Source organism: Phaethon lepturus, unplaced genomic scaffold (assembly GCF_000687285.1).
Source record: "Phaethon lepturus isolate BGI_N335 unplaced genomic scaffold, ASM68728v1 scaffold1691, whole genome shotgun sequence".
Lineage (NCBI taxonomy): Eukaryota > Metazoa > Chordata > Aves > Phaethontiformes > Phaethontidae > Phaethon > Phaethon lepturus.
Genome location: NW_010516746.1, coordinates 54263 through 76521, shown reverse-complemented (window position 1 = coordinate 76521; position 22259 = coordinate 54263). Strand labels below are relative to the sequence as shown.

Below are 22259 nucleotides of genomic sequence, written 5' to 3'. Positions count from 1 at the left end.
CCCTAAATATACTCAAAATATTTCTTCTAAAAACATATATCTCACTGTATTTCTTTCACATGGTACAACTCTGTGCTTCAGATCATTCTGCTAGTTGCTCATTAAGAGAAGAAAATAACCCACTCAAAAATTAACCCACTTGGGTAAGACTGTCAATAACTTGTCTTTCTTAAAATAACTATAGCTTTCTGTATTAGCACTTCAATTACACAGACAATATTTCTACCAAGCCTTCAATATGCCATTACATGTTACCACTACAAAAATTAAAGAGACCCCTCTAATTCTTACTTTTTAACTTTGATTATGTGAACCAATACAACTGAATTTTCTTTCTAAAAAAGCCACATTAAAAACTCCAGCAATCTTTCTAGTTGGATATTTTTTATCTTTGCCTCTTTCTAAAGTACTTGAAGAGTAAGTTCAATTAACATTTTTCCCTTTACTAGTTAAACACATGTTTTCAAAGTGTTGATTTTCATGTTATTAGTGGAAGAATGAAGAATGGCTCTGCAGCCTTTCAGTACTTAAAGGGGGCCTATAGGAAAGATGGGGACAGACTTTTTAGCAGGTCCTATAGTGACAGGACAAGGGGTAATGGCTTTAAACTAAAAGAGGGTAGATTTAGACTAGATCCAAGGAAGATGTTTTTCACAGTGAGGGTGGTGAAACACTGGCACCTGTTGCCCAGAGAGGTGGTAGACGCCCCATCCCTGGAAACATTTCAGGTCAGGTTGGACAGGGCTCTGAGCAACCTGACCTCATTGAAGATGTCCCTGCTCCTTGCAGGGGGGGTTGGACTAGATGACCTTTAAAGGGCCCTTCCAACCCAAAACTGATTCAAAAAAAGCCACACTAGAGGTACTTTCATTTTATCTACCAAATAGCTAATATTATTGCTGTCTAAAATTTTTTACCTAATCTCTGCCAAAGGTAATTGTGAACAGTATAAGACATAGGAAGAAGTGTATTAACATTTAGCTGTTACAATGCAGTCTGAAGACAAGTTTAATTTAACATTCCTTATGCTAAATTGTTAGATACTGCTTTGAAGCACACTTACCTGTTCCAAGCCTTTGGCTGATTCACTGTAGCATGATGATATCTTCAGGTATTTTAGCTATTTTCTAAGTAAACGGATGTCTGTGTTATGGCTTCTCCCTTCTTTTTCACAGAAACCATGGATAGAAAAATCCCTGTGGCTATTTTACTCAGATACATCAGTATTTCAATAGGATTCCCACATGACATTGTCATTTCATCACTCAGAGTCTGGGTTTTAAGGATTTTTGTTTGTTTGTTTTGGTCTTTTCTTTGGTTTGTTTTATTTTTCCAGCTACAAAACAAATGGCACTAGCTTGCTGTTATACTGAGTTCAATGTTTGTTTTGTTAATGAAAGCAAACAATTCAATACAGAGAGAACTGAATCTTATAAGCAGCATTTGGAAAGGGATGGTGAAGTATAGACAGAGTTCTTTGACACTGAATGTTGACATATATTTAGTGTTTTATAGAATAGCTATCAAGCTAAGTCACTGAAAAAAACCTGCATCCATACAGACACACACAAGCATCATTGAACCAGAGCCTTCAAAAATCAACAACAATACATATAGAAAAAGGTTTTTTTATCTTTTGAAAAAATAATGACCCTAAAAACATTGTTACAAGCTCAATTCTTGTTAGACTACTGTTCAAATAGAAATGGCATGGTACGTCTACAATTAAATTGAGAAACTCTAATTATTTTTGTCATGCATAAGAAAGATAGAGTTGAACAATTATTTTAACAATGATTCCATAGCAACTGTATTCTGTTGAAGGACTTGATATTTAAGAATCATGATACGTGTCATGAATAACGAGTAAAGGAATATGGAAAGAAAACATTTATTTGACAATGAATCTTTGCTTACTTGTCTTGGTGTTAATACAACAGAAACCTAAAGGTGAGTTTTGTTTACAAATCAATAATTATTTCCTTCGGTTTTATAACTTGCTTTCATATGCTAATGCTTTGCATATAAGAGTATATGATCATTTGCCTGCACTTCATTAACAGCTCTAGAAATACTGTTTCCAGGTCTCCCCACAGGAGAATGTATAATGAAAGACTGCTTGAATTTGTTCATCATCATAAAGACTAGGATTTTTTTCTTCTGGTTTGTGGGGTTTTTTTAAACCACAGTTAATTTATTGTCAATATATTTAAGAAATAACTTTTTTTTTCTTTTTATAAAAACCTTATGTACTCCAAATCTTGAGTATTCTCTCATCTAAAGATCACAACCTTCCCCTCCAAAATGAAAAAATGTAGAAGGAAAAAAGGAGAAAGAAAAAAGAAGAAAAAAGAGAAGATAACAAGGACAATAAAAAAAGGCTACAGGACTGAGGACATGAAAACTGGAGATGTGAATTCTTAGTCATGTTATCCTCAGACAGGAAAAAATTGCTTACTAGGTCTTTAATAAATGGAATAAGCAAACACCAAATATTTTTAATTAATAGCTTTTTGATTACACATGAAAACTGTATTTCTATTTGCAGTCTTTGACAAGCCTAAAATAAAGAAGAAAATTATACTGGTTTGTATCTTCTTTACTGACAATTAATAATGTAAGCACTGTAACATGATTATACTAGCTCAGTGATAACAACGACACAATTTGAAAGGGCATTTTCCCCTCTTTTTTTAAAGAGAAATCTTTATTTTCTTACGGGAAAAGGAAAAACAGCAATCATCTGTCTCTGAACAGATCAGGAAAATAATTTGCATCTAAGAATTAACATTTTACATTGGTCTGCTATGGAAAAGTTGCATCAATAATTGCAACCATCTAGATATTTCCAAAACAACAGTTTTTTGCTTGTCAAACACAGCCAATATACATAATCCCTTTCTTATCCTGTACATCTCTCCACACTTTCTACATTTGATTTCAGTCAATTTATGGAAGTATCAGTTACTAATGTCACATTTTGTTCATATTTTACATATTTATTTTATAGTATCTGTAACTTTATTACAAGGACACAGAGAGTAAGTAATGTTTTAAGAGTTAACAGGAAACATTTTTAAATATAATTATTGATGTATGCTTGGTCTGCCAGTTAAACCAAACATTTCATGCTAATGTCAATTTTACAACTCCTACTTTCCAAGTAATCAGTTTCTCTTTTCATGTTGGCAGAGGAATGCAACTCTCAGATTTGCTATTGCATGTCAAGAAGAAATTAAATTCTATAAAGAAATCTGAGAATAATTGCATTTGGCACAAATCCAAGATTTTCTAGGTTTTTCTTCTAGCTCAAGAGGGGAAAAAACCCCTAAATTTCCTAAGCACAAATTTTGCATACCTTCTCTCAATCTCATATTTTACAGCTCCAGTAAGAACAAATTGTGAATCTAGTGTAAATCCACTGGTTGAAGAACCAGCCTGACAGAAAATTGTAAATCAAGTCAAAGCTTAAAGAAAGAAAGAACGCAGTGTAATATAGTAAGTAGCAGAATAGTATATACAGTAGAAAGTAACAGGATCTTAAAAAAAACTTCTATCTGAAGAGTGTAACACCAGACAGCGGTCTGTAGATATTAATGCAGGCTAACTTTAGACAAGGGAAATTAATCTTCTTAAGCTCCTTTTACAGTCAGTTGAGAAAGCTAAAGGTAGCAAAATCCTTTCATGGGACAGTTCAGTGGATCTCTCTTGACTCATTGTTTTGAGTTACCGTCTACCTCTCTCTGCTGACCATGGAAACAAACTTCCTAGCTACAAATAGACAATTGATTTCATTGGTCCTTCTGTTTCTTGAGACTGGGGAGACTGGGGGTGGGGCAGGAAAGGAGTAATTTTTAAAGGGTATTTTTCAGCAGAGCAAGGTAGCCTCGTGTTGTGATTTAGCCTCAGATGGCAACTAAGCACCATGCAACTGCTCTGTCACTCCTCCACGGTGGGATGGGGAGAGCATCTGAAGGGTAAAAGTAAGAAAACTCATGGTTTGAGATAAAGACAGTTTAATAGGGAAAGCAAAAGCCACGCACACAAGCAGGGCAAAACAAGGAATTCATTCACCACTCCCCACGGGCAGGCAGGGGTTCAGCCACCTCCAGGGAAGCAGGGCTGCATCACACGCAGTGGTTTCTTGGGAAGAAAAATGCCATCGCTTTGAATGTGTTCCCCCCCCGCCCCTTCCTTCTTCTTCGGCCCAGCTTTATATACTGAGCATGATGTCATATGGTATGGAATATCCCTTTGGCCAGCCTGGCTCAGCTGTCCTGGCTGCATCCCCTTCCAACTTCTTCTACATCCCCAGCCTTCTTGCTGGCAGGCCAACATGAAAAACTGGACAGTCCCCGACTGCTTAGCAACAACTGAAAACATCAGCATGTTATCAACATTATTTTAATCACAAATTCAAAACATAGCCTCATACGAGTTTCTGTGAAGAAAATTAACTCTATCCCAGCTGAAACCAGGACACCGCACTAGCATTACTCTACTGCCAGTGGGGAAGAGTGTCATCATCCAATGAGTAACTCAGAATACCTAAGTAAATCTCAGATTTTTGAGGAAGTCTTTATGCATATCTTCCTAAGACCAATCTTAGAAATGGTCAATGCAGAGATCACCCTTTATTATCTCTTCCTAAAATAAGACTTCGAAATGCATAAGCCCTGACCACTAATTGAATTGAACAGGATTTGTCTGTATTTAGCAAATCTGAAAAAAATTTCTCTGACTGTAAATGAATGGAATAACACTGTACCTACTTAAAAAAATAGAGATGTATTATTTTTCCTTTATTCTCTTGGATAGAGTAAGGACTGCAGTTTCACTTCCTGAGGGTATAGTAACATCTAATAAATGGGAACATCCATTACTCTATGGAAAATATTCAGCAGCTTTGTGCTTTTCAAACTATGTCCGTGGATTAAAAATTGGGTTTGTTATTTTGAAACCTAATAATGTTATAATTTTCCTAAGAACCTGCAGAGGGACCACATAGAAACGTGCCATGAAGCCCATCACTCCTAGAACACCAGTGAGAATAACAACTTCATTTTATATGTAGTCGTGTAAAGAAAATTTGGATCTTGCATATGGGAGATATGAACTAGACATAAGTGACAGCTTTGTCAAAGTGCCAGAGCTCTTGAGGCTAGCCATAAAACATCACTAATCTTTTACTTCCCAAAAAACTCTGTATCTTTATGCTATCTTGTTATGAATCTGCAATAATGACTGCTAATATTTAGGCATTCAAAATCTCCAATAGATACAGCTTATTTAAAAGGAAATTTCAGCATGCTCTGATACAGCTGTCTTTTTTATTGATTCATGTTACACACAGAGATCTTCAGGATGACTCATATGCCATTTAACTTCTCTTTTTTAAACAAAACAAATTATTATATAATCAGATTTAATCGGATAAAGCTATTTGACATTTGTTTCTCATATATTTTTCAATTTAACATCATAACCAGTGACATGAATTTGTAATAATTATCCAATTAGCATACTTTATTACAATTCCCCCAAATTGTTCCTTTTTTTTTAATTGGCTTTAATTGTAGATGTATTTATTTTTACACTCCAAGCTAGATCTGCAAAAGGAACTATACAGTGCAAAGATAGTTAACTTGTAACAGATCACATTCCGAAGTTATATCTAAGTGCTAGATGGCCCCAAAGAAGCAGAAGTACTGACACAGTTTACACTTCATGGTGACTCAATTTAGGGTCAGATTTGTGGAATGAGCTTGGCAAGAGCATCCCTATTTCTACTTTCTTTCTTCAGCACATTTTATTTGTAGGAAGAGTGTAAATAAATAATTGAATATTTCCTAAATTTTCCTAATTTTAGAAACATCAACTTTTCATAATCACACTGGGATAAGACTGAATTTATTTTCAGTCACTTAGCTTGTAAGTTTATTGGAGGTTTTGATCTTCTTATTACATAAAATACTGGGTTTCTGTTTTATTTTCATGAGTGCAAACCCCTTTTCTCATGTTGACCATAATTCATATCTTTGATTCCTGAACTGTGCTTATCTTAAAGTAATAGAACTCACTTATTTTATTTCACAGAAGCAAATTTCTCAGGATATTTCTTTACAAACTAAAAAAAAATCTACAAACAAAAAGAAATGCTTTAAACTTTCACATTACTAAAATTTTCAGCCAATTTTCATTCAGTCCATCCCATGTATTCCTGAGCTATCCAGGAGTAAGGTATTCAGGCAGATAGAGTGTCTTAAAGCTTTATGCAGTCTGCAAAAGCTCTGTGGGATAAATTTTGTTTACTGTGTGTTTTGTGCTCTGTGTACATGTGATAAACTAACCAATGGGCAATAAAATACCTTGTCAAACACTTACAGCTTTCAAACATCTTGCAGACAAAACTACCTAAAACAAAAAAGATAGAGATTGGTAGGGAATCTCCTACTATGTGGTAGCTGAAGAGCAGGTATGGGGAACAAAAGAAAAAAATAAACTTAGTACCTTCAAACCTGATTTTGAAAGTCAGAATGATTCATTTAGGTTATTCTTCACGTGCAAAGGATAAAAAAAAAGCGCATATTGTAACTTGAATAGTTTTCTTTAGGATGATCTCTCATCTTAAAAATACAACATTAATGTATGATCTCCAGACAATAATAGAGAGAAAATGGGGCCTTGGATTATTAATACAGTATCTTTTGTGTCAGTTTGTTACCAAGTATGTTATGTAAGAAACAGGCACATACATGCTTAGAAAGACAACTTACGTTTAACACCAATCTTACTTATCTGCAAGCATCACACACACATTGCCTTTGTTCAAACCATTAATACAACATCACATGTTCATCAGTCTAATCTTTTATCACAAGAAAGCTTTACTAGGCAAGATCAACTGCTTGATGTCAATGAAAGAAAAGTCACTTCAGTGTCATTGGCAGCTACCTCAAGACTTTCACTGTAACAACCAAAACTAGTTATGCAGTAAAAATTCTTTCATTTTTTTCTTTTCCCTCCTCTCTGTAAATGAATCGTATTGATACTTTTTAGTGATATTCTTTGTATCCACTGGTCATGGTTTCTGATCAGGTAAACTGCAAGCTATTGCAAGAAGATCCTGCTACAAAAAAAGACAAATTACAGAGTTCAGAAATTTTTCTGGGGGGAAAAAAAAAGTTTCAGCATGTAGTGGCACTGACAAACATATTTTCTAGAGCTGTACCAAGTATGACTTCTGTTCTTCTACTAATATGAAGCCAAGAGGTTATGAATAAAGTTAATAAGCCTACAGGTATCATACATTTTGATAGTTTTTCATACACAAATACAATAGCATAATGCTGAACTAACAAAATCTCACCTTTTCTACACATTATGACCAGTAAGATATTTGCGCTGCTTCTTTCTGGTATATATACATTCAATTGCACAGTTGAAAATAGGACAATAAACTCCAGTTAAACAAAACACTTATATAAAAGATTTATATGCAAATCAGAGTATAAGACTGAGTCATGACCATATTCTTTTGCTTTCTTTGAATTGAGACTTACAGGTTCTCTCTTCTGTGAGACATCAGCTGCTTCAGTTTTACTACTGCTGTGCCAATTGTAATAAGTAATCCTCTTTTGTTGCAACAATAGCTATCTCTTTGTTAACGGACTTCAAGATTTTATGAGATCTACCAAAATACTTTTACTTCTCAGCATGCCATTATTGTTTATATTTACCTCTGGTATTTAATTTTTGCTTTTTTAACTATTGCTTTCTGTAATGGACCTAAAAATCCATTAGAAGTACAAGTCTTTTATGAATCACGAAGCTATATATGCTATACCTTCTTTTTTCAGATTTGTTCTATGCTTTCATATTAAAAAATGGGAAAGCACTATTCATTGGAAAGCTTCTATGCTACTGTCAGCATATGTAACCATATTAATGAAATACCATAATACAATTTTTTCTTGTCTACGGTACAGTCTTATTTTGGAAGACTGAAATGCACAGAAGTTCTTTTTCTATTGCTGATTCATCTAGCTAACCCTTGGTTTCAATTATATTTTACTCTAATTATAACCTTACCATCAACAGTTGCTAACTGATCATAGAATACATGTCAGAAATAAGATCCTTAATACAGAAGGGTGGGAGAAAAGGCGGCTTTTTTTCCCTGTCTTCCTTTTACTTTAATTTAAAACGTTAATTTCTTCACACTCACAACTTAAACTTCAAAGCCTTTTCCATGAAATAATTTCTTCTCTGATGTTAAAACTAATGTATATCACATCAAAAACATGAAGGCAAACAGAATTTCAGTCATCTTTCATTAGTTGTAAGTGACAATAGCAGGAACTTCACAGAATTCCTGACATTTGCCAAAATGCTGCTCAAAATTTAAAACACCTCATAGACAAAAGTGGTATAGCATTGATAATTTACTGTGCCAGACTATGGCAATTCCATTTTACCTCTCATTAACATAAACAACTCTGCAGACAGACTTTTGCCTGGAAGGAGCACATACTCTAAAAAAGAACTTCATCCCAGTTAAGTAACAGGACAATTTGAAATGAAATGTATATCTATTGCTGTTATCAAAATTCTTAAGGATAAATGGACACCCAAGCCTGATTTTAAACCAGACAAGGTAACCTACTTTAGATGAGAGTGAACAATAGTGTTTTCTTTTACTAAGATACTCTGAATTTTATTTTAGGTTAAAATTTTTTTCTTTTTTTTTTGTTCCTTCAAGTGTTCAATTAAATATCTCTATGAAAAGACTTAACATTGGAAAACATTAAGATCTTTTCCTTAGAACCTTCTAAAAGAACAATGTTAATCATCAGCAAAACAAAAACATATTTGGTAAGTATTTTTGGGTAACTGTCAAAAACCCAGTCACTTCTGTCTCATCTTACCTGCAAGAGTATAAAGAATGCAGATTCAGTGATCCTCTGTAAATTCACCTGAATTTTCCTTACTCTAAGGTAAGATAAATTTTTATACCAAACCAAACTACCTATTATTTTGGAACACTGTTTCAACTTCCCTACTTCCAGTTGGAGTTTTAAGCACTACAGTAACCACAGATATTTTAAAGGAGAATTAATGGACGTCACTGAAGCATCTTCCTTTTTGTAATTCCCACCCACTTTGAAGAATATATCTCCTACATTCTTTATCAGACTAGATGAAGCCCAGAGCAAGCTTCAAAGAAAAAAGTAATCTTGTGAAGAGCAAGAAAGACTGAAAAGTTGGTTCTCCATCAAGGCCTGGCAGAATGTTTTGGAATGTAGAAAACAGAAAGTGGAAGCTTTCACCTCCAGATATAACAAGTCCAACTCAGGCAAGTAATGATCAAAATATGTCATTACTGTACAGATGTTCCAAAGACTGTGTATAAATGTCTGGTTGTCCCAGTCTTATTACCTGTAAAGCATTGCCAAAATGAGAGTCAGGAGAAGATAGCAAACATAACAAAAGGCAAAAGAAGCCCAGCTGAGAATAGCCAGAAGGAGACTGTAGAGATGACCATCCTCAAGAGGTTTTCCTTCAGCTCAGAGTCACAGCATGACCAGATGATGGATGGAGAAAGAGCACCATTACTTTATTGAGCAATTGTTCCCAATGCTTCCAACATTCCAAGGTTTTCATGATCATGACATGTAAATTTGTCAACAGTATTAATCATCGTGAATGTAAACAAAGAAAAATTATTAAAACCCTGTAAAATATACTATAGTTAAAATGCAGTGTTTTAACTGTGTAGATGTGAACTAGAAATAGAAACCTACACGAAAAACAAGAAAAACTACAGAAACTATTAAAAGTGCTGACAGATAAAGGCATTGCCATAATTAATACTCAATTTAGGGAAACTTTTAGTTTATTTTATCTCCTCTCTTAACAGAATAATGAAAGCACTTTAGCAATGGAGACAAAGGTTACCTTATATCCAAACAGAAAAATTTCTGAATGCTTTTCATTCTTCAAAGAGCAGCTCTGGATTATCAAAATGGTTATATAAAAAACAGTATAGAACTGACAAGGAAAGGAAGAATACACAGGAAGGTGATAACGTTTACATATGGCATAGAACTTTGGGGGATGAAAGAGAAATTGGTCTGTACTGAAGTAGATCATCAATAAAATTTAGATATGAATGGATGTATGGTACTGGCAGTATGGGTAGATAGATCAATAAGCAGTTTGATTCAAAGAAACCTTAAATGTCATAATTTGAAAAGCGTGGCAGACATAGCATCTTCTGTTGTAATCCTGTCAGAACTCACAGATAAACAGACTTGATCTGGATAAATAATTTGTTTCATGTCACTTCTGCAAGTAGTCTTGCTACTGGTGATTTTACAGTTCGGTGGCAATTTTCTTTGTGAGTCAGTACTGAATCAATACATTGGTACACTTCTGGAGGATTTTTTAAAAATCATTATTATTTTCTTTAATATTACAAATTCCAGTTGAGTCAAATTCCCAAAAGATAATTACATCCTACCTATACTAATACTCCCTCTTGGGATGCTTGAAAGGGAGGGGCAGAAAGGGTTTATATTTTTGGTGTTTAAGCAATTTTGGCTATCTGTCCAGTGAAACAGACTCCTGTATATCAAACCACTTTTGTTACTGGTGATGTGGCCCTCCTATTTAATGTACTATACCAACTATTTGAAAGTCAGGGATGTAAACCACAGGAAGCCATTATTAACAAAGCATCTTTCTCATGCTTTTAAGGAGGACTGACCTTTTCTGCTAGTTGTAGCCTAGTCTATGTTGTTCTTTTGAGACTTCTTTTCTAAAATAATAACAGGAAAGCTTAGTATTCTTTTTACATCCTATAAAACTCTTTCACACAATTCTTATCAAAGTTGCGGAAAGCATTAAGTGTAGTAGGATAGCAAAAGTACTGCAAAATGACCTGGACAAATTGGAAAAATAAATATGTTACTAGTAATAAAAACAATCAGAAATGATGCTGGTTTTCACTCAGCTGAGGGAATGTATACTGCAGAAAAAAAACAGGAAAAGTAAGTCTATAACTGTACATAAATATCAAAAGGCAATTTTTCATGCACTGATCAGAAATGAATAGCACAAACCGCATTTGCTAGTATCAGCAATACAGAGTGCAGACATGACTTGCATCTATATATATACATATATAGACTAGAACAGAGAAAACTGAATTTGAACTGAAAAGAAAGGGTTGGGGGAGAAAGATGCTATGACAGTGAAAAAAGACGCTTACAAAAATTCTGAAGTCAGCTTATAACACAACAGATGAAATAGCTTTCCACTATTTCTAGAAATTTCTGTATTTCTAAAAAAGTGTCACTGATGTATTCTGGAATCCCAAATGAAATTAGACAGAATCAGCTACAACATACAGGAAGATAGGTCCATAGAGAACAAGGATAACAGTGTTTTGAACATCTTTGGTGTTCGTGTATTTCAGCTCACATAGAAACCCTCTTAAACAGCTAGGAATACAGAAATATTATTTCAGCTACTCTTCTAAAGGTTTGTTCATTGTGCTGCATTAAGAAGTTTGGAAGAACCAATCAATTCAGAAATCCACAATGTCACTTTTATTTTATTAACAGTTTCTGTCTGTAGATGCCAAAAATGTATAGTGCTGCCTTCCAGGTAGTTTAACATGGCTTGCCTGGGCTTAGTTTCAAGGATTCCTTCAGGGCAAGAGGGAATGGATGTACTGTCACAAGGCCTTTCATTTTTAACTTCTGAAAAACAAACAGGAAAATACTAACAGACTCCATTATTTTGGATATGATTAGCACAAATAGCTCTAGAATGCAGAGATATGAGTAATGCAAGCCAAGGGGCTCAGCTCTGCAAGAAGAAATTACTTTGCCACACCCTCTTTCTGATAGGAAAAAGACCAGATCATGATCTCAGTTATACTGTTGAAATCATGAGAGTAGATTATGATTCACAGAACATGGTTCTCTTCACCTCTGAAATCAATACTTTAATTTCTAATGAAGATAAAATGAAGCAGACTGATCTAGCATGAGAAGAGAGGAGGAGAAGAGAGGAGGAGAAGAGAGGAGGAGAAGAGAGGAGGAGAAGAGAGGAGAGAGGAGCGGAGAAGAGAGGAGGAGAAGAGAGGAGGAGAAGAGAGGAGGAGAAGAGAGGAGGAGAAGAGAGGAGGAGAAGAGAGGAGGAGAAGAGAGGAGGAGAAGAGAGGAGAGAGGAGCCCACAGGGATCTTAATTGTTCTTCATAAAGAAAGAATCATCAGCTGGCTCAAAGTTAAAATAGTCCCCACCATAAAAAGATGTTCATAGTAAGCACTGTCATAAAGTTCTGTGCTATTATAACTTTGATTAAGCTAGAGTTATAGAACTTGCATGTCCAGAGTATTTTAACAGAAGTCAATACTTGTGAATGAAACCCCATCACAATCTTTTTCACTGTACTTCATTAAACCAGAAGGTTACAGATCAACACTGGTACCCGGTTTAAAAGTATCTTTAGTGTCATGAAAACATGACGTAAAGTCTAAAGTAACATTCATCATGCCATTACTAAAATAAATATTGCAATAGCTTCAATATTCAAAACAAATAAAACATGGCAAATCTTGTGAGTCTTCGATGTATCCAAAGTTCCCCTTTTGTGTGATTTATTACACTGCTAAAGCATTAATTAGGACTCAAAATCAGATTCAAAAAAGGGGTAGAGAAAAAGAAAGGATGAAAGAGAACTGAATGAGATGATTGCACTGGTGTTCAAGACTACAGACTTTTGGCATATCTATAAGAAAAAGAAAAAATTAAAGATTTAATAAAACTGATTGGCATATTTAACAATAACTAATTTCATTTTAAGATGGAATAGAGAAAAAAATTAGTATTTGACCCATTAAATAGAGAAATTAATAATACATCCTATTTAAAAGAAAGTCCATGTAACAGATAAAGGGCAATTCAATACAGGGAAAGATAGAGAAGTGCTGACTCTCACAAGTCACTGTTAATTGAATTCAACCACCTCATTAAAAAATTCCATAGAAAAGGTATGAGAGAGATGTAACAGATGGGTTTAAGAGATGTCATAAGCATAATATACAAGGAAAACTTGCAACTAGCCTGTTAAAGTAAACTTCATATATCCTAGTTGTAACACACACAAAATACTGCTGGACCACATAGAAGATATGACACTGCAATTGCTGCATTTAAATTTAACTATTATTTACTAAGGAAAGTTAAAAAATAATCTTGTCGGGAACCAGTTTTTTTACTGAACAATGTTGGTACCTTTTTTACTATGGCACTATGACTGACTGGTTTGATTTGTTCATTGCTGGACTGTGTCATGGTCTTCTGAAAAGGAAGAGGTTAGGAGCATCATCTCTGAAATGAAGTCTGAAGGGAAGGAGGTTCCTGGGTTCCCTTCACATCACAGGGCCCTTCCACTTTCCCTCACAGAGGGGTGAGACAGTCACAGGAAAGACTCTGTAAGATCAGAAGGACAATGGCAAAGCTTCAGAGAGGATGAAACCCTCCTGAGGAATGAAGCAAGACCATGCAGAGTTTGCTGCAGCAATTCAGAAAGTCACTGAGTTGACTGAAGAGAATTCTGGAAGCAGGCATTCCCTTTTTAGGATACTGGAGAAAGAAGAAATCTGTTTATATATGAATTCTTAATTTCTATTCTGTTTTGCCTATTGATCATCACTTTCTTTAAATTTAAGTCCTCTAATTTATGTCTTAATAAAGGTAAAAAAATCTCTCCCCCCAAAAAAATAAAAATTAAGAGTTGATCTCTTTGGGGACCGGAAAAAAAGATTGAGGCATATTTCCCTGATGTTTCTGGCTCACCTGGGATTCTGCCATAAAAAAAACCCACAAAAAAAAAATTCTTGGTAGACAGGGCATTTATGTTTATGATCATTGCCTTAAAGCCATAACTGTGTCATACTAAGAACTATTTAACCCTGTATAAGGAGAATTTTGTATGTAGGTCCATACTATCCCACGGGAGAAGGCAATGTGCAAGGGAATAATTTCTCCTGAAAACTTTCTTAAGAAGAAAAAAAAAGGGGGGGAGGGGGAGGATGAGAAGTTGGAAGGAAGAGGGAAGATGTCAGGAGTCCTTTCTAGGAAATATGCTTAGCATTTTGGACAATCTGAAAACATTTCTGTCAATTGCTGAACAGAACTCTCCAGAATGGAAGGAAGCATGTTCTTCCAGAGGACATTCTCTTTTAATGGCATCTCCATTACAGTGTTTTAGGGTTGTATTTTTTGTTGGGGGGAGTGGGGGAAGAGGGATGGGAAGCAGAATATATCAATAAGAGAATGCAGACTATTGAATGATACCAAAAAATTGAAAGTTGTAATCCATAAATTAATTTTAACAAGACGAAAAACTCATAACTTTTGAGAGAAAGATAATCCGTATAGAACTTCACAACCCCCCAAATGGAAATATTACACGTTTCCAATGGAGGTAGCCTAAAGAAAGATATAATGAGCTTTTATCAAAAAGTAGAAGTTTAACTACTCTCTTTTTAAAAACTTACTAATTTAAGTATGTTAACAGGTGTTAAACTTTACATGTGGACAATTCATTTAAGTAGATCTTGTATAAATGTAAGAACAAAGGGCAGACATCTTGTAAGAAAAGTGCAATTGCTGACAGGTATAGGGAAGCAGCTGAAGGCAAAACTGAAGGAAAAGGTCAGAAAAAAAAAGTAAAATGAGATATAAAAGCTGTTTAAAAAAGTGAATGAACGAACATTAAAAAAAAAGTAATAAGTATTTCATTTGGGAAAAAATTTGCTATTTTAAATTTTCCATAGGTAAGAATGATTTTCTATAATGAATGATAGGTTAAATAAAACATATTCAATGAGGTAAGTGGAAAGACACATAAGAAATTTAAGATGCAGCATAACAGCAGGAAAAAAAACAAAACGTTCTAGATGTGTACTAAAATATCAGCAAAATGTCCTGTGATATCAATACCGTGGTGATTGTAATATAATTATTCTAAGTAAAATTTGCAGAGACATACAATTTTTCATGGTTTCATTCAGATGGATGTTGATTATCCCTGACTCCCTTCAGTTTTAATATGAGAAAGATCAGTAGCAAAATGCTTTACTTCCACAAATAGTAATCATAACTACCATAAGAAGAGTTGAGGAGTACTATGGACTTCTAAAATTACCAAATGGATATTATCAGTAACATTATTACATTATTAATATCTGTCCACATACTTGATAGCATTCTCTAAGTTATTATATAATTTTTTAAAATGCATTACTTAAACACAATTTTCATTATCATCCTTTGAAATTCAAACAGTATTACTTAATATTTCTCTAAAGTGTCTTAGAGTATATTCATTATTTAAGACTGGCTCTTAGCCACTTCATAGTTGACAGCCTTAGACATATATCCTGCATAATTTTGGTAGAGTAGACTATTTTTCAACAAAATAGAAATTCAACAGTCACAATCTGAGTTTAGACTTATACACTTTTGCTTCTTCTTGTTACGTTTTTCCATTTGGTAAAACACTAGGGCATTATATTGTTCTGAGTTTGTCCCTTCCTGAAGCAAATAGCTTAACTCATATTGAGAACTGCATAGTGTAAAAACTTAATTTCTAAGTATGAACACTGGCTATGATTTACAAAATCACAGTGTCACTACTGCTTAGTCTGATTGGTTTCCTATATATGTGCTGACTTACAGTTATGATGATCTCTGACACATTTTGCTGAAAAAAAAAATTATCTATCTTCCCAGGTCAGTGCTTGTCATGTTTTTTTCAGAAAGTGTACTACTATTTATACAACATTATTAGTCTGGAGATGCACGGATGTGGTTCCTGTATAACTGAGTAAATTAATAATCCCCAGAGTTAGGCAAACATGACTGTAGTTTATAATATAGGCATAGAAAAGCCTAGAATATGTTGCCTCTGGGGACATCTTAAATTATACAAGGACTTAGGGGTTTTGAATGCTTAAAATTGCCTGCATAAATACAATACATTCTTTGGTGGTTAAATTGCGACATAAACAGGACCACTATGTTTACTTCTGCATTTGTTCCTTTGAAGTTAATATTTATTTAAGTACTAAATTCATTTTCCATAGTGAAATATAAAACACAACTCTTTTTTGTCCAATTATTTTTCTTTTCTCCAAGGTTTTTTTTATTACATTGCCTGAATGCATACTAAATTATGGCTACATAACAACTTTTAAGCAAATGTGAAACTGTAAGAACCAAACAGGGAATATATGATGAACAAGGTTCAGAAAGGTATGGAATGATCAAAGACATATGGGGGGGGGGTACACACACACACACACACACACACACACACACACACACACAAATAAACCCAGGGGAAGATCTAGAAATAAATATAGGGGAATCAAATCAGTGCAAACAGCAAAACATGTAAAATAAATTTTGAAGAAGAGACACTCTAGGGACCAACTCAATGTCTTTATACCCATTCTTTTTTTTTGAATCCAGACTCCATTAACTCTTTCTTTCACCCTTTGTTAGTTCATCTACAAAGACATATTAGATGCATATCACCTATGGAGAGAATGTTTCCCTGGAGCCTTCGCTTCTCCAGGCTAAACAACCCCAACTCTCTCAACCTTTCTTCATTGGAGACGTGTTCCACCCATCTGATTGTTTTTGTGGCCCTCATCTGCACCTGCTCCAACAGGTCCATGTCTTTCCTGTGCTGAAGGCTTCAGAGCTGGACGCAGGACTCCAGGTGGGGTCTCACCAGAGCGGAGCAGAGAGGCAGAATCACCTCCCTCAACCTGCTGGCCATACTACTTTGTCTGCAGCCCAGGATACAGTTGACCTTCTGGGCTGTGAGCGCACATTGCTGGCTCATGTTCAGCTTTTCACCCACCAGTACCCCCAAGTCCTTCTCAGCAGGGCTGCTCTCAATCCCGTCATCCCCCAGCCTGTTGATGTTGGGGATAGGTTGGAGAAGCGAAGGCTCCAGGGAAACATTATTGCAGCCTTCCAATACTTAAAGGGGGCTTATAAGAAAGATGAGGACAGACTTTTTAGCAAGGTCTCTTGTGACAGAACAAGAAGTAACAGCTTTAAACTAAAAGAGAGTAGATTTAGACTAGATAGGAAGGAAGGAAGGATGAAATTTTTCACAATGAGGGTGTTGAAACACTGGCCAGAGAGGTGGTAGTCTCTGAATGTAGTAGTAGTACAGTGAATGTCCCATTCTTGGCAACATTCAAGGTCAGGTTGGATGGGGCTCTAAGCAACCTGACCTAGTTGAAGATGTCCCTGCTGATTACAGGGGCTTGGACGAGATGACTTTTAAAGGTCCCTTCCAATGCAAACTATTCTATGATTCTATGAAATGTAGCTTAATTTATTGCCAATTAAAAACCTCAAGTAATTACTAATTTGGGTGGTGGTAAGCAAAAAGACATATATTATTAAAACAACAACTTTACTCCCTCCCTTCCCAGGTTCAAGTTCACTCCTTCACTCCCAACACCTTTACCCTCCATCCAAGTGGTGCAGAAGGTCGGAGGGGTACAGTCAGTACACACCAGTTGCTCTTTGCATCTCCTTTTTCCTCACCCTTTTCATCTGCTCCAGCCAGCGATCTCCATAGGCTGAAGTGCTTCAGGGTAAACCTGCTCCAGTCTGGTTTCCTCCCAGGCTGCTGTTGGTATCTGCTCAACCATGGAGCTTCTTCTCCATCCTTGGACTTCCCCGTACTGTTTCTTGCTCTTTTTGTTCACTGCTCTGCTCTCTGGCGTTTTATCTCCTTTTATGAATGCTTCCCCAGAGGTGACACAAGCACGGTTGAGAGGCTCAGCTGTGCCCTGTGGTGGGTCTGTTGGAACCGGCTGGAACTGGTTGTGTCCAGCACAGGGCAGCCCCTGGCCTCTTCCCTCAGATGCTACTCCTGCAGCCCCAGCTGCCAACACCTGGGCACCTGCACCCAGCACAAGAAGTTTCTCTGTTGTTTTTTTTCTCTCTCTTTTTTTTTTTTTTTAAATTCATTTTCACACACAAAATATATGTATCGGGCTTTGAAAACACTTGTTCTTTTCAGGACTGCAAATACAGTCAACAGAACCTTTCCGTTTGAAACTGAGCTGTTAGCTTCATTATTTCCATTCATCATTTCCCTTTTATTTCTCCATGTCCAGATGCATGTTCCCATTTCTATACACAGCTCATGTCGTGTATTATACTTAGAAGTGATTAGTAAGAACTCCAAATCACTATTTATGAGCATCATGAATATTTACAGAAAGCTAACAAATATTACAGAAAGGAGTTTGTGAATGTGGGCAAGACGCTTTTGAATGTCAGTCATATGATTAATACCGAAGTAACAAAAGCAACAATTATTTAACTGGAACTTTTCAGAGGATCTTGGTTTCATCCTTAGCATCTCAAGTGACTTAAAGCTACCATTCAAGCAAGATGAGCTTTGAAAACGGCCCTTATTTTCCAAAGCACCATGGTGAGGAAGCTCAATTTACAAATAGAACTAATGTAAAAATGGAAAACAACACAGAACAAAGGTGATGTGTGAGTACAATTGCTACCTTAGAAATGAAAGCATTCATAAGAAAAAGAAATAAAAATTAAGTAAAAATAAACAAGGCAGATATATGATTGTGGCCATATTCCACACACTTAACAGTTCTAGTGATCTCGGACTCACTTGAGTCAGAGAGAAAACACAACTCCTCATGTAAGGGTTTGTCCACATTTATAACTTTGCTAATATAAAATGGCCAAAGCAAACTAAGCATACCCACAAGCAAACAAAACACAGCTGAAAGCTTATTTTTAGAGTTTTGTCAGAAGATGTAATTATTTTTCTCATTTTCTACTTTGCTCCATATTTTGACATCATAACAAAGTTAGCTGGCAAGTATTTGCTTTCCTAAAAAAAGAATTCTAAGTTATACTGATATTCACTGATGATTATTTGAGAAGTACCATATATACTGATGAATATTTGGAAGAATGAGCAAAACAAACAATTTTACTACAATTTTGTAGTAAATTGTAATTTTGTAGTAAATTTTACTACAATTTTGTAGTAAAATACTTATTTTGGAGAAAATACCTTTTTACTGAGTTATTAGAAGATGAAGTTATTATTATGATCTGTTCATACTAAGTCACTATGCATTTCTTAAAATGTTTATTTCATAGATTTTTTTTTTTTCTTTTTTGAAGTTTGAAGACACTATAATCCTGAATGTATAATGTTGACTGTATTTTGGGCTGCAATTTTGTCCTCGTGTGTTTTAATTGCTCTATTTATTCTTTTAAATGATTGGTCTGTGAAAAGTTTTCTGTGAAACACAGCAAAATAAAAACAGACTGAGTTTGTCAGGCATTTAATTTCCATTTCTTTTCTTTGAAACATCAGGAGTATGGGGTTTGTTACACATCACTTTTCTATTGTTTATGAAAAGTTTTGATAATAAACTGTTCAATAGAGCTCTGTTACTTACATTGATATCTTCCAAATCCAAACTATTCAGAACAACATTGTTCCTCTTCCAGATGATGGGAGGTCTCAGCATTCCTTGGATCGCACAACTTAAGACAACACTTTGTCCCACTGTTGCTGCAGTGATACTTAGCTGTTGATCTTCGGGCAGACTCAGCTGAACTACCTCTGCAAAAGACATATTGTTTATGAGATTAGTTAGCATGCAGTTTCACAAGGTTAATTAGCATGCAGGTTTTGTACAGTGGTAATTTAAGGATTTTAATTGGAATCAAAGTAAAAAGAACTTCCAACCACCACAGGAAGTTCAGAGTATTTCAAATAAATATCATCATGACATTTCAATTAAATTGACTGACAAGTATCACACTGTAAGAAGAGAAGCATCTAACATAAAAATGAATTTCAGAGGTATGACTGTAGTAAACATGACAGTGCATCCAAATTCAGACACCAGAAGTTATTTGACAGTTAAGGCCAATGCAGTAGAATAGTCAGCACCTTCATCTGAACTAAGACAGCAATACTGCTGTAAAAGTCATTCATATGAGTTAATTTTCAGAAAAAAAAAAAAGGTAAAAGGAGCTCACAGTACAAAACATACAGGACCGAGACTGTAATGGACAACAAATTGAATTCTGCATTCAGAATATAAAATTGAGATGTAAGATTTCTTTTCTGACAGGCCAGTTTTTATGGGGCTTTTTCTTTAATATTAGTGAAAACATGGTTTCCAGATCAAACTGACATTACTAATCTCTCCCATTTCAGTCTCAGAAGAATATGCATTAATCATAACACATTAGCTAATGCCATTTTAAAAAAACAGTGTTAAAATAATTTCTACTACATTCTACTACATTTCTCAGGTCAAACATAATTCCTTTTACAACAACTGCAGAAAGTCAGAGCCAGAATAATAGAGTTGTGTACTTGAATAAATCTCTCTAAATACAGGGGAAAAAAAAAAAGAGGGAAAAAAAATTTAAAAAGCCAGAGCACTTTATAGCAATAATTCTGGAACTGTTCTGCCTGCCAAGGAACAGAAGCAACAACTAGGATGGACTATAGCGCCTGATAGAAATTAAGAGTACAATAGTGTAAAACAGTTAAAGACACACTTGAAGTAAATGCTGTGCATCACCTGAGATATTGTGAATTATCTTAATCCACAAATATTTGCCATCTGTTTTTTTCATTTACTCTGTAACACAGTAGAAATTGCTAGTGCTGATAAGCTATTTCGCAAGGCTTGCCGAGCCACTTTTAATTTATTTAGTATTACCTGAAATACCCTAATGTAAAACACCTGTAAATCAGTAAATTTAGAGGCAGCAGTTTCAAAAGCGTGTCATACGCATGTGTTTGGGGTTGGAGAGCATGTGTTATTTTTTTTCTTCAAGATAGACGAATTGCTTAGCACATCTAAAAGCAAAACCAACAGGAATACATGCAAACACACATGTTCCCCATGGATGTATGTATATGAGAAAATTCAAGCAATATGAGAAATTTGAGGAACATAAAATTACTTTTTCACATTCACGGTTATTGTTTAAATCATGAGAAAACTTCAACAATGCTCTTGAAAAGTATCCAGCATTTCTAAAATTAATGCCAGTGCAGCAAATTCAAACTCACTTAATATCCTGTGAGAATGAAAACAGCTTATGGCATGGTATCTGAAACATCTAAAAAAATGTGTGATTACAACACAATTTTTTTTTTTTTTTTAAAGTAAAGAATATCTTAATGAAATTAAATTCAGTATGAATAAATATGCTGGTAAATAAAGACCATACAGGAAAATTATTTTTATATTTAATTTAAGGAAACCTTTGTCATACAATTTTGGAACAAATCTGTGTGATGCAAAAATAAGTAAATAAAATTAATACCAGGAGAGAATTACTCTCAACCCTTTCAACTTAACACTATGGAAAGTACACCTTCCCCCTATTTTTCATCGCCTCTGGTATTTCATATTACAATAAAAACAATGCACGTCTTCAGTCACTACCTTTGTACCACAACACAAACTAAAACAAAAGTAGCTGAACAAATTTCAACAAGAAAAAAATAAATTATGTGAACATCCATGTTCATTTGAATCCAAGAGAAAAAAAAATATCTAATTTTTCAGGTTAATTAAAAATTCATCATTATTCAAGTTTCCAAATAAGCTTTAAAAAATTTGACATGTGTGATGGAGTCCAGACCTTGAAACTTTCTCCACTAATCCATGTGCAAAAAGCTCTAATATTAAGCGGAGATCACTTCACTTCTATGTCCCACAACTTACTTGGATACTTACTTAAAAAGAAAGTGAGTGATACATGTTAATTTGATGATATTGTATACTCTTCCCTCTGGTGTAATTGCCCATAAGTGAGAGGCTGAACAGCTGAGAATTGTTCTTTCATTTGTGGTGTGGCCAATTAAATATAAACTATTAAGAGTCTACATTTGTAAGGATTTTGTCATATTAGACAGAAGAGCTATATAGGAGTTGAAGATCATCCAAATAGCAATTTTTGCACCAAATAGCAATTTAGCAACCCAGTTGCTAAAGCATGAAAAATCTCTAGTTTTTTTTATCTTTCATTTTTAAGTAAACTACAAAAGGCATTTGTATTCTATTCTATTCTATTTCTATTCTATTCATATCTATTCTCTTTTAATTACCAAATTACTTTCATGTAA

At 34.8% G+C, this 22259-nt stretch overlaps 1 protein-coding gene across 1 annotated transcript in view; it reads right to left on the bottom strand.

Annotated features, from left to right (window-relative positions):
- Window positions 1–22259, bottom strand: part of LOC104627778 (follistatin-related protein 5-like) — a gene marked incomplete at both ends in the record, with an annotated part of 109298 nt that overhangs the window by 45230 nt on the left and 41809 nt on the right. Inside the window, one exon of the mRNA XM_010296150.1 lies at window positions 19558–19724. Coding sequence (XP_010294452.1) covers window positions 19558–19724 — 167 coding nt within the window. The remainder of the gene's footprint in view (window positions 1–19557; window positions 19725–22259) is intronic.